Source organism: Durio zibethinus, chromosome 18 (genome assembly GCF_047325235.1).
Source record: "Durio zibethinus cultivar Kanyao isolate XHJ-2024 chromosome 18, ASM4732523v1, whole genome shotgun sequence".
In the NCBI taxonomy this organism is placed as follows: domain Eukaryota; kingdom Viridiplantae; phylum Streptophyta; class Magnoliopsida; order Malvales; family Malvaceae; genus Durio; species Durio zibethinus.
In genome coordinates, this window is record NC_143179.1 from 9,929,289 (window position 1) to 9,942,385 (window position 13,097).

General features: G+C 35.7%; 3 protein-coding genes and 1 pseudogene across 8 annotated transcripts; 2 read left to right on the forward strand and 2 right to left on the reverse strand.

The window, feature by feature from the left end:
* Positions 1 to 667: 667 nt before the first annotated feature.
* LOC111299427 (lariat debranching enzyme-like) lies at positions 668 to 4,562 on the reverse strand (annotated as a pseudogene). The gene is made up of 9 exons (XR_016329810.1): positions 3,998 to 4,562; positions 3,701 to 3,857; positions 3,415 to 3,536; positions 2,984 to 3,176; positions 2,696 to 2,879; positions 2,482 to 2,600; positions 2,161 to 2,300; positions 1,643 to 1,752; positions 668 to 1,266 (listed from the first exon to the last, which is right to left on the reverse strand). The product of XR_016329810.1 is annotated as a lariat debranching enzyme-like (transcript).
* Positions 4,563 to 4,686: 124 nt separating this feature from the next.
* On the forward strand, positions 4,687 to 7,241 carry TIC55-II (translocon at the inner envelope membrane of chloroplasts 55-II). Its single transcript, XM_022894611.2, has 3 exons — positions 4,687 to 5,227; positions 5,822 to 5,924; positions 6,015 to 7,241. Exons 1-3 carry the CDS (start codon positions 4,800 to 4,802, stop codon positions 7,131 to 7,133), a joined length of 1,650 nt encoding a protein of 549 aa, XP_022750346.2. The 5' UTR covers positions 4,687 to 4,799; the 3' UTR covers positions 7,134 to 7,241.
* Positions 7,242 to 7,801: 560 nt separating this feature from the next.
* On the forward strand, positions 7,802 to 10,185 carry LOC111299428 (uncharacterized). Of its 5 annotated transcripts, none has more exons than XM_089747422.1 (6): positions 7,802 to 8,259; positions 8,402 to 8,497; positions 8,622 to 8,747; positions 8,912 to 8,994; positions 9,184 to 9,223; positions 9,909 to 10,185. In XM_089747422.1, exons 1-5 carry the CDS (start codon positions 8,119 to 8,121, stop codon positions 9,221 to 9,223), a joined length of 486 nt encoding a protein of 161 aa, XP_089603548.1. In that variant the 5' UTR covers positions 7,802 to 8,118; the 3' UTR covers positions 9,909 to 10,185. The 5 variants fall into 5 exon arrangements, with proteins under 5 accessions (XP_089603548.1, XP_089603549.1, XP_089603550.1 ...); XM_089747423.1 differs by having other exon boundaries at positions 8,915 to 8,994; XM_089747424.1 differs by having other exon boundaries at positions 7,803 to 8,259; positions 8,912 to 8,988.
* A 175-nt stretch (positions 10,186 to 10,360) lies between these two features.
* On the reverse strand, positions 10,361 to 12,827 carry LOC111299429 (uncharacterized). The gene is made up of 3 exons (XM_022894613.2): positions 12,227 to 12,827; positions 10,862 to 11,011; positions 10,361 to 10,725 (listed from the first exon to the last, which is right to left on the reverse strand). The coding sequence occupies exons 1-3, from the start codon at positions 12,467 to 12,469 to the stop codon at positions 10,648 to 10,650; spliced, it is 471 nt and encodes a 156-aa protein (XP_022750348.2). The 5' UTR covers positions 12,470 to 12,827; the 3' UTR covers positions 10,361 to 10,647.
* Between the last annotated feature and the right edge of the window lie 270 nt (positions 12,828 to 13,097).

Genomic DNA, 13,097 nt, shown 5'->3' on the forward strand with positions numbered 1-13,097 from the left:
TAAAACCGACACTACTGCAGTTAATTCCTCATTTTTGGTGTTTATTTTATTTATTAATATTTGGCAATCTTAAATTCCGTCGTTTATTTGTTGGTAGTTGCAGGGAAGAAGACTGGAGCTGGCCAATCAAATAATTTGGAGTTGTGAAGATTTTGTTGGGGACTTGAGAGCTTTTGCAGATAACTTTAGCAAAAACAACCTGATTGGAATAGCTCGGTTTGGCCAAGCGTGTAGGGGAAATTAAGACCAAGGAAACTGCAGAGGAAGCTCCATCTGTCACAATAAAACACATGGAAGGAATGATCCAGCAGTGTATTTCCGTTACTCTGCTGATAGACATGTCCCGCTAAATATACTACGTGTCTGAGATGAATTATTGTTATTATTATTATTATTATTTTGCATTTTATCGATTAATTTATGCATCTTTGGTACGGGATTTTTAAGTAATTGTGCATGGCTGTTATGGATGTTTCAAAGTTGACCTGAGTGTCCGAATTATTGAGTTTGGACTGATGGGCGGAGGGATTACTGGCAAAACGAGCTTGGCCAAGCGAAGTACACCCATGACTCCCGGCTACCCTAATAGTTTTGGTGCTCAATGCACGTGTTTATTTTCATTTTTAATTGGACAAAAAAAAATTAGGAAAGAAAAAAGGAGCCAATGTTAACAATTCAAGTTTCAAGTAATTAAACTACAATGAACGCTAATCATCATGCCCATGTTAAAGCTAAAACTGGAGTTCTATGGCTCCATTCCTATCATTAAGACTTACATTTAGCACAATACTTGCATGCTTCATACCTGATTCAATGTGATTTGCAGTTGGGTGGTGGACTATATCCAATGTCGTGTACCAATTTGTACATTTACTTAAAGTTTGGGTGCCAAAACTACAAATAACTAATGAAAATAACAAAAAACTGAAAGACAGTTGCACTAGAAACAGGAAAGAGAATAAGTGCTTTTATACTGATGAAATATGAGATAATAAGGGGCATTAGACTGAGTTGCCAACTTCAAAAATCACTAAAGCCTCATGGAATACCAACATAATAACTGCCCAACGCTCTGCCACCAATAAGTAGATTTCAATCAACCTTTCCAGCGCTAGCAAACCTCTTCATTGGAGAAACCAGTGCTGTTGGAGAAAAACATTATGCACATTCATGCTTACTGGTTTTCATTGTCAGTTTCTGTATTATCAACTTCTGCATCTTCTAGTTCATCCTCATCTTCAATGGGAATGGCATCACTGTAATTATCTAACGAACCAACAGGAAGAATGCTGAATTCATCAATCACCGTAAGAAAATCTAATAGATAGTTCAATCAAACTATATGAGACAAAGTTATAGCATTATGCCTACAGTCCACATGGGATCCACGCAGATGCTAAAAAAATCCTAAAGTATACCATCAGTTCGTAAATGATCAGTTATTTTACTTTATTCCATTACAGCATTAAGCTGTGGACTTGCATTAGCAACATGAGAGAGCACCAGCTCCATATTAAACATGAGAAGCAAAAGGTATTCCTAGAATCATGAGGATTCTAGATTAAATTTGCATCACAATAAGATACCATATAAAGGGTCATTGCACTGAAACCAACTAGGATAAATAAGAGAAAATTCTTACCCCTATGAGTCAATGAAGCAGCACTACCCTGGATTCTGATGCATTATCAAGAACATATGGAAGCTCTAGCAATTCCAAGAAAGATAAAGTCCAAGAATTGCAGGGAAAGCCTACCAAAAGAAAGAAAGAAAAACATTAAAAGAAATAAGCACAAATGAATTTCAAAGTCACAACCATGCTAGTTGCAAATCCAAAATAAAGGGAATGCTCGCTAACCAACAATTAATTTAGCTGAAAAGAGAAGAAAAATGAAGAACAGTGATTATGAATAATAGTAATAGTAATATCAAGATGTCCTATCCATTATAGTAACAAGTGACATAAGTATGCAAAAGTATTTACTAACCGAATTCTTTATTTCTGAAATCTTGGAACTGGTATATAGAAAATTTCTTAAATTTCTTGACATGGATGAGAGACTTTGCTATGTAATTAGCGGAGGTACTTTTAGCACCTCATAAAGGAAAGTATAAAAATATCAACATAACATTTATCAGACTGATACGCAAAAGTTTTACCAGAAAAAGTATTGTTTGAAACTGGATAGGAGGGATTGTAAAGTGGAACAGTTCGTAAAAATTCACAAGGTTTGGCTCCTCTGTCTTCCAGCCTGCTTCTAACCCATTGACGACAATCTTGCAAGTCAAGCTGTTTACTCCTACATATCAGAACAGCAGTTGTCAGCCACTAGTTCTTGTGGAGTAATAGGACTAGCAAAGAGTTCAATGTAAAGTTGCACATTTTTAAATAATCCACCAGTCCACCCCACCCAACACACACACACACATACACAGAGAGAGAAAGCCCACGGTCTAAACAAAAATGTAATACATACACACTCAAAGTTTCCATGTCTGATGGTCAAAGGGAAAACACGGTTGAATTTCCATGTTATTGCTAGCCATTCTTCATCATATTGAACCTCATAAGGCCCAGGATCAGATTCAATATCAACAATCTAAATTATCAGAGAAAGCCAGGATTCATATATCAGCTTCCAGCAAAGACCAAAACAAAGAACCTAGAGGAAACAGTCAAACTTATGATAGACACCTGTAAGAACTTGCGCCCTAGAAGGCACTTATCAAGTGCAAGAAATTTTTTCACTGAGCCACCCTCTTCATGTTGGACAAGAGCAGTGAATTTGCAGTGCAAGTGAGCTGAAAACCAATAAGACGGTTTCAGTTTTTCAAGCAACCGAGTAGCAGCTTTGCTTCCAAGAGTTCCTTGCTGAATCTAAGAAATAATTTTCAACCGACAAGCTTCCATGATTAGTCAACGAGAAATCTGAATAAGCTTGATATGAGTCAATGCAACAAAGGTAGGTAATATGAAAATTGTCATTCTTTGAAATGTTTTTTGTGGCAAACAAGTTCTTTCCAGTTCCCATAATCAGTGATGCCAAGAGGCCAATCATGTGAAAGAAAAATATGGATTGGTTCCTCAACTTGCATGAGTTTGTGAACATCATACTCACGAACCTGATATACAGAACTGATAGTACTGTCATTATAAGGTGGCCTTTCATAATGTCCTGCTCAAGGGAAAGCTATTTTTTTTTTTTAGTTTCAAAGGTCAGTCACCACATAATAGTAGCAGTATTATCAGTTAATATGAGAATATCTTTCAAAATTCTGTAATAACCGAGACTCAGCTTTAAACAAACATGCAATATAATATGTTGATAGGATGCTCAGTTGCATTGAATACATAATCACCTTTAGAAGAACTCTAAAATAAACACAGACAACAAGTAAACAACATCAACCAACCTAAATGATAATGGCGTGCATTGTAAATTCCAGAAAGTCCACCGATTCGGATTTTGCCAAACTTGACAATCCCAGCAAATCCCAAGAAGTATATATTAGATGCTGCCCATCCCCCATGGTACCTATTGAAAAACAAAGAAAAAGCCCACACATTTTAATTGCACAAAGTAACATTTCAAGGACTTTTACAAAAGTAGCAAAATCCCAAGCTAGAACATTTACCAGACTAAAATCCCAAGAAAAACAAAGGAAAGAACTTTGAACCAACTTGAAAGAGGTAACTTACAATTCCCATAAATAATTGGAAGCTTCATGATTTCCACCAACAAATATGGTGGGAACCGGGGCAACCTCCTGACCGAATAGTATTTCCAGAATGACTTCATCTCCCTATATTTTGGGGGCACACTAAGGCTCTCCATATCTTTTTCATTCCTGACTGCCTAAGTCCCAAAAGGAAAATTTATAAAAAAATTAAGTTAAAATCTCAATTGGTTATTTCAAAGTAGTGACATTTATGTTGAAAACAAGAAATTTGCGTCAGAATTGAAGGGGAAACTGAAAATATTAAAAGTGAAAGAACCTGGAAGTCACCACAGCAGAGCAGGAGGTCAAATTTGATGTTGCGAGTGTTTTCGATGTATTCAATGGTTTCATAGACCTTGTCAAGGTCTCCATGCATGCACCCTTCCACTGCTAGCTTCATGCTTTACGTTGTAGATTGGACAAGGAAACTGTAAAGTAGAACACTAGGGTTTAAGCAAACCGAACCACTTTCCCGTTTCTTTTTTTTTTTTTTTTAACGAACGGGATGGTCTGGTTTCTCCCTACTTCTATGATAGACGCGTGGCATGTTGTGAATCAGTTTCTTGTTTTTGGCCCTTTTCACTTTTAAAGAAAGTGCCACTGTAAAAAAAATAAAGTGGTTTTGGTAAATTCTTTTCTATTTTGGTATACTAAAATTGAGTAAAGCAGAATTTAATGGGAAAAGATTTCGTCTTTCATATTATGTACGCTAGCACTCAATAGAATTTAATAGCTCAAATAAGAACGTTTCAACTTTCAAGAGCTATTGTTCAAGGCCAATTAATAGAAGAATGGTCGACTGGGCGAAAGTTAAACAATGGTACAGCTAAAAGACAAAAAAATTAGATGAAACAAGTGTTCTAGTAATACTAAAGGTGTGGATCATTGGGGCCAAGGGCCCAAGGCTGCGCTTTTTCTTTTCTGAAAAGAACGTGTGGCTAGCAGTAGTGCACCTTTCCCCAAGCAACAGCCAACCTTCATATTCATAATACTGTTTTCTTAGTTTTCTAAACATTTTTCCTCTCTTAGCTTTCCTTCCTTCTTCCTTTTCCTTCTCTCCAAACCAGAATTATTCTAACATGAATCTATCTTTGATTCCATGTCTCCCTCAGACCACTTATCTCTCTAAGCCCTTTTTCACCTCAAAACTAACAACAGCAAACATAATCTTGAACTACCCATTAGTTAGTTTTAAACAAGTAAACTTAAGAAATAACCACACAAGACGCCATGCAGTGTCTGATTTGAGGAGTGCAGCTTCTCTTGATCAGAGCAAAGGAAAAGGTGATGATCATAAGGTTCTTGTAGATCCATTGAGTGAGGAGGAAAGCAAAGGGGATAGGATCATGGCAGACTATAATTGGACAGAGGAGTGGTACCCACTTTACCTCACCAAGGATTTACCTGATGATGCTCCTCTTGGTCTCACTGTCTTTGATCAGCAGCTCGTCTTGTATAAAGATGGAAATGGAGTGCTTCACTGTTATCAAGATCGATGTCCCCACAGGTAATCTTGTTTCTTGATCTCTAAAGTTGATTCAGTTTTTGGCTGCCTTAATTGTGGAATGAGCTGATCTTAATAGAAGGCGAAACTAGCTAGGAAATCCTCCTACATTAAGTCTTTAAGATTATTGGTTCTACACTAAATTTCTTTGTTGCATTAAGGAATCTTCAGGAAATGTTACTGAGCTTGTATTCTGCATTTAATATTCTTTCAGTTAGAAGGATTTTTCTATCCTATTACATATTTAAACCACATCTCCATGAAATTGGGTTGTTTTTGCATGACACTTGGAATTAGTTTGTGATGATGATTTTCACAGTATTTGTAATGGATCTATTTGTTCAATTTCATGAACCTAATATACTCTAGATTTTTCAGTCTTCATTAAAGACTTCCACTTTCAGGATGCATGAACCTACTAATTCCGAACACCTGTAAGAGTTTCCTTTAATTTAATTTATTTTCATGCTGCTATGTGAAACCCCATTACTCTTACCTTCTGTGTGTATGCATGTACTTTGGCATTAGAATTGTTTTAGTTGAAAACTTCAACTCCATATTAAGAAGATGTTGACCTTAGATCTTATTGATTTTAAGGTTAGCCAAGCTATCTGAAGGTCAATTGGTGGATGGTAGACTTGAATGCCTGTACCATGGTTGGCAATTTGAAGGCAATGGAAAATGTGTAAATATACCTCAGGTCTGCATCTGTTTAACTTTAGCCTAGCTTAACTTTTTAGGATGCATTAATCTCTGATTCAGTCACATTGATAAACTTTATTCACGACAGCTTCCAGCTGATGCCAAAATTCCTCGGTCGGCGTGCCTTAAAACATATGAGGTGAGAGATTCCCAAGGAGTTGTATGGGTATGGATGTCACAGAAGACACCACCAAACCCTGAAAAATTACCATGGTTTGAGAATTTCGCCCGGCCAGGGTTTCGAGATACTTCAACTGTCCATGAGCTTCCATATGATCACTCCATTCTCCTCGAGAACCTTATGGATCCTGCACATATACCAATCTCTCATGATAGGACTGATTGGACTGCAAAAAGGGAAGATGCTCAGCCCCTGCTTTTTGAGGTAACAGAACGCACAGATAGGGGATTTGCTGGCAGATGGGGTAGAGAAAAAGATGGATCCATGCCCAACTTCTTGCGCTTTGATGCACCATGTGTGCTTCAGAATAACAGAGAAATTGTTGATAAAGATGGAGAAAAACACTATTTCACGGGTCTCTTCCTTTGTAGGCCAACTGGACAAGGGAAGTCTATGCTTATTGTTAGGTTTGGAGGAACAAAAAGTTCTCCATTGGCAAAGATTTTCCCCAAATGGTATTTCCATCAGAATGCAAGCAAGGTTTTTGAGCAAGATATGGGATTCCTTTCATCCCAGAATGAGGTATTGATAAAAGAAAAGGTTCCTACAAAAGAGTTGTACCTTAATTTAAGGTCCTCAGATACATGGGTTGCTGAATACAGGAAGTGGATGGATAAAGTTGGACACGGAATGCCTTACCATTTTGGTCACAGCACCATTTCTCTACCTAAAGTGCCTGCTGTGGTAGAACATGCACCAGCTGGACTCATTGCTGGAGTTTCAGCATCTTCACCAGCTAAAGGTGGGATTGCAACAATGCATGCTCCAAATTTGGCTAATCGATATTTTCGACATGTAATCCATTGCAAAGGCTGCAGTAGCGTGGTCAAAGCTTTTACGGCTTGGAAAAATGGCCTTACTGCAGCGGCCCTAGTGTTCACCGCTTTGGCAATTCTAGCATCCAGTAGACAGTGGAAGACCTTCCTCCTAGTATCTGCAGCCTTGTGCTTGGGTGGAGTCTATGCATGCTCCACTGCCATTGCAATGAACACAAGAAACTTCATTAGAGTACACAGGAGATTGTGATTGACCAGAACTAGCGAAGAGTAACTCATATGACACATATCCTCTTATTTTCAGAGACAGTTGCATACGTCATATATTTATAAGATGTAGATGTTGGTTTCTTGAGAATACCTTTCGTTCTTCAATGCAGATTCTTCCATGCCAGTCCATGCTAATTCTTGATTGCTTCCCTTCTCTCTCTTTTTTTTTTCTTTCCAAACAACAGAAAAGCATATTTAGCCTCTTCAGCGGGTGTAATCTTTGGCTAATTGTTTAACTCAATTACATTTCACTAACGCCAGCCTCCGTACAGCCCCTCCGAAGCAGCTCATTGATTTTTCATTTCCATATCAGCTTTTATTAGAAAGCTTCGAGGTGGTTCGTTATTCTATTCAACAACTCAATAAATTTATATTTGATAATCTAAAACATGATACTATTATAAAACATGAACACTATATAAAAAATAATAAGAATGTAATATAATTTAAAATTTTAATAATAATTGTATATATGTTTAATAAAAATATATATTTTTTATATTTTTATATCAAAATAAATTATAATATATAATTTTTAAATAAAATATGATACGGAATAACATGAATTCACAAATCATGATGATTAACAAACTGCTTCTATCTTGATACTTAGTGAATTAAGGAGAGGGAAAGAGAAAAAAAAAAGGGAGAAATACTGTTCCTTGATAAAATCACTCTGCGAGCACTAACAAGTAGCAATGCGACACTGATTTAACTCCAGCATTGGAGTTGACTTCAATCAATCAGAAAAGAAGGCAAGTCTTGAGGGTAATTGCGCAATTATATTTAAAGACAGGCGGTGATGTGAAATTAAGGGGAAAGGGAGAACCTTTTAACTACACGCTCTTAACTGGCGCGTGGTTTTAAAGTAAAAAGAAAAAAGTCGCAAGCTTTATTAGCATGCGGCGGCAAATATCATAATTCAAAAGAAGAAAACCCTAATTGGGGTGAAAGAGAGAGGAAAGATGGGTGATCGGAATCATCAGGAACAAAACCATCATCAAGCAGCAGATTATTTGGTGAATTTGTTCACCAAAGCAAACCATGATCTCCTCGTGATTCAGTATAGGCTCGAGAAGGAGTTTCAACAAATTTATCCTGATAGTGTAAGTCAAAATTCTACAAATTCCATTTTAGATTCCTAAATTTTCATTTTCATTTATCTTATTTTTACTTTCTATGGGGAAAATGAAAATAAAAGGAAAGAAATTTTAACTCAATTAGGGTTTTTTTGAGCGTTGATTGCAGGCGAATCCTATGAAGTTGGTGTCTCGAATAAAGAAGATACAGGAAGAATTATCGAGCTTGACTGAGCAATGCCGTGAGCTTTTATCAGCCAAACAGGTTTTTTTTTTTTAATCTAGGAATTTCAGAGGGGGTTTCTTTTAAAAGTTTAAGTATTTTGAAGTTGAGATACATGGTGATATTTGGAGTTGACCTTTGTTTATTCATTAATTTCATTTTTCAGGATTTGATTGATAAGGCTAGGACAACTCTTGTTGGGAACAGAAATTTGCTCCATCGTATGCAAACATCAATGGCCATTCCTGTTACCAGTCATTCTGATGATTCAGCATTCACCAACTTCAACCAGGTTTCCTTCTTTCTTTGTCAATTCAAAGCTGTGTTTGTTTGGACATTATGCTAGTTGTAAGCAGTAGAAGCATGTATTTATAATAGTGGAAAGCATGATAATTAATGGTTATGCTGATGAATGATGAAGATGTTGATCAATTCCACTGCAAATGTTCAATGCAGCAGTTGTTAAGGTTGCCTATTTTCCAAGTGGTCTCCAAAGTGGTTGCACCACTTGCCAGCAAGCAACCAAGATCAAAGTATTGGTGGGCTCTGCTTAAGATTAAACACCCATGCTTAGACGTTTCATCGGTAGTTTAGGTTTTCTTGATAAAGCCTACATTAGTTAAATCTTGTCATAAAGTTAGGCACTTCTACTCTGACATTTCACACACTTAAAACTGATATGGTTTAGAAGAAAGGTTTTCACCACTTTCATGTTTTGCCTCATGCAGGTCATTGATGAATGGACAGTTCAAGTCAGATCAAGAATAGGTATGTTTGGTTCTTTGCTCAATAATGGCAGATACCATTCTTCATTTTATTTCAATAGTGAAAAAGAGATTATGGTGGCGATATAACATTGGGATTGGAAAGGTTGGCATATATGAATATATGAATATATGATTGGCTTAACTGTTGGTGGTCTGAAATTGCTCTAAACAAACACCCAAAAGAAGGCATTGGCAATTAGGACTTAAGTTTTGTCCCCTATAAAATTTGGCATTAGATGGTACATGTTGACTTTTGGATCTAAAAGATTCAGAAGTAGTGGCTTTTTGTTGCTTGTTATAGTGTATTCTGTAGTCTCAATACTTGATTTAAACATTTTTTGGGGAGCTAATCCACCATTGAACTTCATAAAATTTTGAGTTTTTAAGGGGGAGAGTATTTATGGAGTTCCATGAGCTTGTTTGATTGCTTATTGAGTTATTGTAGTACTTTCAGATTAAGATTTCAGGCTAAAGTTTTGTTCCCTCTTATTCATGGAGGTTAAATTTATACATGCTAATAGGAGTTGGTTAAGGTTCCTAAACCTAACCCAATGTGTGAATAATTTTGAGATACACTCTTGCATGCCTTAAAGGTATTGGTTTTGCGCGAGAGCAAGTTGCTTTCTTCGCAATCAATGCATTTGCATCAATGTCTTTATTTTAACATTTTTGTAATATTGATGCAGGAGATGAGACGCAGGAATCAGAGTCTGAGGATATTAATAAATTACTGTTCTCAGCTATTGTTCAAAGCAACTGAATAACTTTCACTCACTTGTGATCCCAAGGATGATGAGTTGAGATATCCACAATGAGTTGACATATTCTAGTGTTACCCAGAACTTTGTGCTTTTAGGTGTTGTATTGATTACTGTTCACTGTGTTGATTGACATATTAACTAATAAACATAAAATCTTGTATAGTTAGCTTTTTTGTAATGCGTATGTGTCCTATTCTTCCAGTACTTTGCATTTGTTTTTCCAGGAAGGGCATGATGCATTTTAGGGAAATAGCAATTCGAAACGGCACTTAGCATAATCATTTCAAGCATTAATCAGTCTTCTTTAGAAAGAATGTATTTTGGTGCTCTTGTACACTTCACTGTTCTACAATTTGACAAGTGATATCATCTTGCTATGCATAAAAAATAAGACTTTAGAATAAATTTTGCCTCGATAAACAATGAATTATTCAACATTATGAAAATTTCAAACAATAATTAACAACTATTGTTTCTTTTCTTTTTCATATGGAGGCAAGATCGTACAAAAACATGAACAAAAAATACATGGGGTGATTTGCACTTGGAGTCAAAGAAGGTATGCCATTCCAACTGGACATAGTAAACAAATTTTATGGTGGTTTGCAGCCTACAGGCAACAACATTTTAACTTGGTAACATGCAAAAATGGAGAAGCTACCCACTACTTGGAAATAGGAGGTTCACCCAACCACTTGGCACGAAATCCAGTTCCTTTGCAGTCAAAGCAGCACTTGGATCCCTAAAATAACCATGAATGAAAACAATGTTTCAGTTAGTAGGGCAGTTGAGAGCATAGCATGTGCTATTGCATGCTAAAGATTAACAAGGATATGCATAATGTTGTATAGATATGCCTAAAGTTTATATATACTTACCTTCCCAGCACAAATTACACAACTAGTATTTCTAGAAGGAACTTGGCAGAGCATATTATCCCCAAGTATAAAGAAGCCTGTGCCCCCACACCACTTGCATTCAACGTGCCCCTTGGAGTTGCATGAAGAACAAGCAATTGGCTTTGGTTGCTGTAAAAACCATGAAGAAAGAAAATATTAGGACCCAAAAAAGAGGATATTTGTTTAGCCTTTAATAGGTTCAAAGAGTTGACAAGTTTCCAAAAGCGTCCTACATGAAAGGGATGCAGTCCCTTTTGTTGAGCATAAACAACAATCCTTTATTTTACTGCAAAAACAGGATGTATTCTCAAAATCCCATGCATTTCAATAGAATCAACATTATCTTAGGACCTCTTTCCTAGAGTACTTTCTATGGCATGGAACTAAAAACAGCAGAAACATAATGGACTAATAGGATATTGAACATTTTTGTCATGTTATAGCACATGTATTTGCTAAGTTCATAGAATTTTTTACATCATCACCTCCTCAGTGTAAGTTTTAAGAACGAAGGAAATATCTCGGAGAAACAAACCTGGAATTAATGAAACTACAATGGAGTTGGAAACTACCATAGAATTGATAAAACCAGTTAATTAAATCTGTACACAATTAATGAAGACAAATGGAGCACTCCCCATCCCAATTTCGCAATCTACTCGACCAGAGATTTCAATAAGATAAAGCCATCCATACTGAAATTCTCCAGAATTTAATATGATATTTGGTGCATATGATGATAGATAGGATATGATACGATGATAATAATCCTATATTATATTTGATTTGTATCTAAAAAAAGAGATAAAATTACAAAAAAAATTAATCATTCTTTTGATATAAGATAATTCAATCCTCCCAAAATGAAGATGATTATTTTTAATTTATGGGATTGAATTTACATATCCTATTATCTCCTTAAAAATTATTCAGTAATTTAAATAAATGATTCTAGTCTATGATATTTGCGCACATCAAACATAAAATAGGATCATTATTTAATTTAATTTTATTCATAATATCATTTTAGGTTATTATATCATAATATTGTGTACCAAACACATCTTAAATATCTAAGATTCATCCCATGTTAACAACCCAACATCACTTGTCACAAAATTTAAGAAAATAAAATCACTCTGTATAAATCCAATCAAATTTATTCCTTTTTAAGTTATAGAAATGCGTTTTAATGCACAAATTTGCAACAAATTTGAAATTCTATCATAAGCTGAATCATTGATGTGATGAAATTGGGAGCGTATCAATTCGAAAATCTCACTCAAACTAAAAGATTTGAATTATGGGCCACAAATAATAACATTAAAGAAATAAAATTTGTACCTGAGAGATGGCCCAAGCTTTTTCCATACGCTTAACAAAATCGGAAGAGCTCTCATAGGAATCAACAACAGAAGCTCTGACATCCAAAACCCTTGAACCCTTGGACCTTGCAGTTGTAGTTTTACTTTGGGGTACAATCCCAGCACCGAACGCTATTCTATTTATCGAAACAAAGCTCATGTCTTTCTTCTCAATTGACTTGCCCACGATCACTGGCCGGTAACAACTCGCACAACTCTTCATTTCCCGTATTACCAGCACAGATATTGGCCTTTTTTTATATAAGAAAATTCAAAGATAGGGAATTTGTCTAACCCAACAAAAGTCCCTCGTTTTCAGAAAGAAAAAGGGCAAATAAATTGCGAGCTGTTGTCTAAACTATAACGATGGACGAGGGAAGGGCCCCACGACCCATGTCTTGCTTTGGATGGAGAAGTAATAAGAAAAAAAATCGATCACTTGATTTGCCCTTGTTGGATTGGTCAGGCTTCCGGGCTTTGCCTGCTCAAAGCGGCAACAAGTGCAAATATGTCAGGCTGGGGTAACTTTGGTAGCCAGATACATTTACATTATGGTCCAAAGTAGATAAATAAATTTTTTTGATTTAATTTAATTTATTAGTATAATTATTTTTATGATATGTTATTTAATAAATTTAAATTTAAAATTTTTTTAATTCATATATTTTTAAATTATGAATTTTCTATATAAAAAATAATAAATAAGCCCAAGCGCCACACTTAAGATTTTTTTTTTTTAATGAAAGAGAGAACAATAATTTCAGGATTAATTATATGATAAATCATGATTCAAATAGGACATGTTTTCTTCTTGGGTCGTAAAAGGTTGTACAACTTTAAACTCAATTCGT